Source organism: Anguilla rostrata, chromosome 6 (assembly GCF_018555375.3).
Source record: "Anguilla rostrata isolate EN2019 chromosome 6, ASM1855537v3, whole genome shotgun sequence".
Classification (NCBI taxonomy): domain Eukaryota; kingdom Metazoa; phylum Chordata; class Actinopteri; order Anguilliformes; family Anguillidae; genus Anguilla; species Anguilla rostrata.
In genome coordinates, this window is record NC_057938.1 from 3624854 (window position 1) to 3629853 (window position 5000).

The 5000-nt window shown below is 54.1% G+C and overlaps 1 protein-coding gene across 5 annotated transcripts in view; it reads left to right on the top strand.

Annotated features, from left to right (window-relative positions):
• The window catches only part of LOC135258249 (neuronal tyrosine-phosphorylated phosphoinositide-3-kinase adapter 2-like), a 23020-nt gene that overhangs the window by 7153 nt on the left and 10867 nt on the right, over positions 1–5000 (top strand). For all 5 annotated transcript variants that reach the window (XM_064341618.1, XM_064341614.1, XM_064341616.1 and 2 more), the window contains exon 3: positions 4626–4942. In XM_064341618.1, the coding sequence (XP_064197688.1) occupies positions 4626–4942 (317 nt within the window). The remainder of the gene's footprint in view (positions 1–4625; positions 4943–5000) is intronic.

Below are 5000 nucleotides of genomic sequence, written 5' to 3' on the forward strand. Positions count from 1 at the left end.
AGATATACTCTCCTTTTTTTTGCATGGAGGCCAGAAGTAGGTCAATGAGGCGACCCATTTTTTTTTTTTTTTTTACAGTGACTGCTCGGGAGAAGAAGAAAAAAAAAAACCTTTACAAAGCTGAGATTAAGAGTGAGGGGTTGGCAGGCGGGGCCTCAGTTCTGCCCAGTGACAGCTAGAGCGGCTGCCGGCCAATCGGAGCGCTCCATTCGTCTGAAATGAGGCGGGACTTGGAGTTTTATTGTGTCTGAAAACACTGTCCTGCCGTACGCACGTGTGAACAGAGCTGGACACAATGAGAGCAGGGCAGATCTGTGTGTGTGTGTGTGTGTGTGTGTGTGTGTGTGTGTGTGTTTGCATGTGTGTGTGTGTTTGTGTATGTTTGCGTATGTTTGCGTGTGTGTGTTTGTGTTTGCGTGTGTTTGTGTGTGTGTGTTGTGTTGTGTGTGTGTGTGTGTTGTGTATGTTTGCATGTGTGTGTGTGTGTGTTTGCGTGTGTTTGTGTGTGTGTGTGTTTGTGTTTATGGTGCATTGCATCTTAGTTCTGTTTTTCCTGAATTTGATTTTGACTGTGACCTTTCTTGTCGCCACGGTTTGCAGGCAATTTGAGGGATCTTTGCTTTCACCTTTTAAAATATTAACCATTTATGCTGTGCTCTGAGGGCGGGTGCATCGTATCCTAGTGTTGTATGGTGCAGGTTGTTTGTTTTTGTTCCGAGCTCACACATCTGTGCGCAGATTTCCCGTACACCGACTGAGTCTCAGGCTCTCCTGTCAAATTCTGCGTATTTGTTTCTCGTGGAAGCTGAATGCTCTTTCAGTCTGATGCGTAAACTACGGAGGGAAATGGTGTCAGCAGTAAACTCCGAGTTCTGTGCGAACTGAGCCAGTCCTGTCTTTGTGTCTGTCGGACAGTTTATTGGTCGGTTAAACAGGTCAGAACAGTGCACGTCCTTCCTCTTTAAACCATTTTAAGAGTAGGTTTTTTGGAATGTTATTTTATTCTAAATCAGCGTTCCAGAACTCCAGTAGCGATTGTCGCGTCAGCATTAGAATGTTAATTTAAGGACAGTCTAATCGCGGAATTGTGATCTCACACCTTAAAGGGTTAACACTGTTCTAATGAAAAAGCCTGGGTTTTGATTGGAGGAGCTCTGTCTTGAAGGTCCGAGTCTTCTCAGCGGTGACGTGCAGCCAGAATCTTACGCGATAAAACATTCGGCAGTAGTTCTGCTCTAATGGAGTTCTAATGGTGTTTATGGGTCCAGTAGGGAGCTGGTGTACTTGGTCAGAGTGAAAACGACTCTGCCGGAGTGGATTTAGAGCCCCGACATTTCACTGTCCTTCCTGACGGCGTTGGAAACACGAGGAAGCTTCCGGTTCAGGATCCCACCCTGAGCGGGCTCTGGTGCGGAGGGCAGTGTTGAAGACCGGTCTCCATCTCTGACCCCCTCTCACAGTGCAGAATGGGGGGGGGGGGGCAAGTTTTTCTCCATGCTGAGGAGGGGGGGTGGGGGTGAGGGGTACGATAGTCACTTTTTGGTGTTGAGTCACTCTGCGTGGTTCACACTGAGTTGCTGTGACAACCCAAACCCAAAACAACCCCCCCCCCCACCCCCCCCGACCCGGAAAACTGTCTCTCTGACACTATGGGCCTCTCTGTGGGACGCTGGTCATCATTCCCATACCCGAGCAGTCAGAACGTGTTTCTCTGTGCAGAACAGAGCAGCATCAATTCAGAAACCCCCCCCCCCCCGCCCCCCCTCACTGAGATTGTGGCTCATTCTGTCCTCACTTGCTCTCTCCTCTGTGTGTGTTCTGCGTTCACTGTTTCTGCGCCTTGTGAGGACCTGTCGGCAGGTTGCAACGCGCTGTTTCTGCGATGTGAGAAGGTCTCGGCAGTGCGCTGCAGTGGCGAGGGATGTGTCATACGTGCGCTTCATATATGCATCAGTAGAAGGAAGATGCAAAACACGAGCGCACACAATCTTCTGACTGTGCGTTTCTGTGTGTGTGTGTGTGCACGTGTGGGTTTTTGTGTGAGTGTGTGTATGTGTGTGCGTGCAAGCGTGCGTGTGTGCACGTGCGTGCGTGTGTGTCTGCGTGCGTGCATGTGCCCGTGTGTATATTTGTGCCTGTGCGCATGTGTGCGTGTGTGCCTAGTTCCAGAAGTGCGGCAGAAGGCTGGTTTTATTTTTTGCCTGGTTTCCGTGACACCCTGTTGCCGGGCAGAGTTGAGGCTCAGACCAGTGGCTCCTCCCCTCCAGATTTCTGCAGCTCGGCAGCTGTCACTGGGTCAGACTGTGCCCGCCCCGCACACGCACATGGGCACCTGGAGGATTGGTGTGCCTGTCTGAGTGGGGACACGGCGCTCCACCCTGCCAACACTGACCCCCCCTCCCCCGCTTCCAGCTCCTTCTGTATCCATGGAGATTCCCCCCCCCCCAGACCCCTCACCCCCGCGCGCTCCGGTTAGCGGACCGCGGAAGGTTTGTCCCCTCCGGTCGTATCTGGTTTGGGGCTCGCGGCCAGACCGCCAGCCTGACTCCCTCAGCTGGTCTCAGTGAAGGTCTCAGATATCTGAGCTCTCCGGTCCTGGAGCTCTGTATGGGGCACCTCCTCCTGGAGCTCTGTATGGGGGACCTCCTCCTGGAGCGCTGCGTGGGGCACCTCCTCCTGGAGCTCTGCGTGGGGCACCTCCTCCTGGAGCGCTGCATGGGGGCACCTCCTCCTGGAGCTCTGTATGGGGCACCTCCTCCTGGAGCGCTGCGTGGGGCACCTCCTCCTGGAGCTCTGCGTGGGGCACCTCCTCCTGGAGCGCTGCATGGGGGCACCTCCTCCTGGAGCTCTGTATGGGGCACCTCATCCTGGAGCTCTGCATGGGGCACCTCCTCCTGGAGCTCTGTATGGGGGGACCTCCTCCTGGAGCTCTGTATGGGGGCACCTCCTCCTGGAGCTCTGTATGGGGGCACCTCCTCCTGGAGCTCTGCATGGGGGCACTTCCTCCTGGAGCTCTGCAAAACACAGCTCTCCCTAAAAACTGTGAGGTAGGGAGGGAGTGAAAGGGAGAGGGAGTGGGGAGAGAGAGAGAGAGGGAGAGGGAGAGAAGTGAGACTGCACTGGGAACGTGGAAAGCTCAGCTCACCCTTAAAACTGTGAGGGAGGGAGAGACAGAGTGAGAGAGACGGAGAGAGAGAGGGCAAACGAGAAGGAGAGAGGCTGAGGAGAAAGAGAAAGAGAGAGACAGAAGAGAGGAAGAGAGAGAGAAAGAGAGAGACAGAGCAAGAAAACAAGCAAGATAAAGAGAGAGAGAAGAAAGGGAGAGAAGAGAGGGTGAAACAGAGAAGAGAGGGAGAAAGAGAGGCACTGTTGTGTTTCCTCCTGAGGTAATCAAAGAGCTCAGCCCAGCCTTCATCAGTGTCCTGGGAAGGGGGTAGAGACAGAGAATCACCGTTTCTCCGAATCGGTTGGCTTCTAACGACCGAATCCCAGTGAGAGAACAGGCTCGCAAGTCTGCGGCTCGCAGCGAAATGCCAACCCCCCCCCCCCCCTCGCTCGCGGTTGAGGGGTTTCGGGATAAACGCGGCGCGGACCGCGCCTGAGGTCAAACGGAAATCGATGCGACTAACGGACGTTACTCTCGGGTGAGCGGCGGGCGCGTCGATCGATGGCGGGTAACAGAACCATTTATTCCATTAGCGCCGTCTGTCTCCGGCAGCCCCCCCCCCCCCCGTGCTGCTCTCCCCGACAGGTAGGGGGCGCTCTTACACTGCTTTCACTGCACAAGAGCCAAGGCCCCCCCCTGCAGGATTTGACTCGATGTCATTCCGGTTCTCTCAATTCAGGAAATCCGTTTTAAAGTTCAGTTTACGGATTGAAAAGCGACTGTATGATGCCTCATGGAGATCGTATAAGGCAAAATAAACTGAATTTCGTTCCACTTTAAATTGCCTGTGCTGAACTGAAATGGAACATAAATAAGGTTCTCTACGAAATGCTGTGGCAGACCACCGTGGGTTTTAAAACAATTAATTAAGTAATTGGCTAATGTATTCAGTGGTGCAGACTGTAATTAAGCTTGTGTTCAGTGCAGTTATTGACTTCATGCTGTTTCGGGCAGCAGTGTAGAGCTGTTTAATATCTGAGAGTATGTGGGTGACCTTTAGACCCATACTTCACTCACCATCCCCCCCCACACACTCATACCTATGGGCAGTTTTGAGTCTCCAGTTAGCCTACCTAGCATGTCTATGGACCGTGGGAGGAAACTGGAGTACCCAGAGGAAACCCACACAGACACAACATGGGAGAGCGTGCAGACTCCACACAGAAAGGCCCCATCCCAGATTTATATCTGAAACTATATTGGAATATATTGTATACAACTAACTATGAGGCAATGTAATGCAATTCGTTTGTTGCGACTCAGAAGGTTGCGGGTTCAATTCCCAGCTGGGGTACTGCCGTTGTACCTTTGGGCGAAGTGCTTAACCTGCACTGCTTCAGTAAAATACCCAGCCTTATAAAGGGATGGTATGAGAGAATAACAGTCTGTGTGAGGGATGCAATCTGACTTAGGGGTGTGTGGATGAGAGCTGATCGTCACGTGTGGAATGTTCGGGCAGGATCGGCGAGGACGTTGCCAGGGGGACGGACGGCACGTATCCAGGGAAACACTTCCGCATGGGCTTCATGACGATGCCCGCCCCCCAGGACCGGCTGCCCCACCCCTGCGGGACGGGCTTCTCCGTGCGCTCGCAGTCCCTGCACTCCGTCGGGGGCGGGGACGAGGACAGCAGCCCCACCTCCCGAAAGCAGCCCCCCCCGAAGCCCCGGAGGGACCCCAGCACCAAGCTGAGCGTCTCCTCGGAGACGGTGTACCCCGGGTCCGGCACGGGCCTCGGCACGGGCCGGCCGGGGAAAGAGCTGGACAAGTGTGACGGTGAGTCTGTGGAGTTAGATCGGCTGCCCCGCTGTTCTGCTGCCCCACTGCCCCCCCC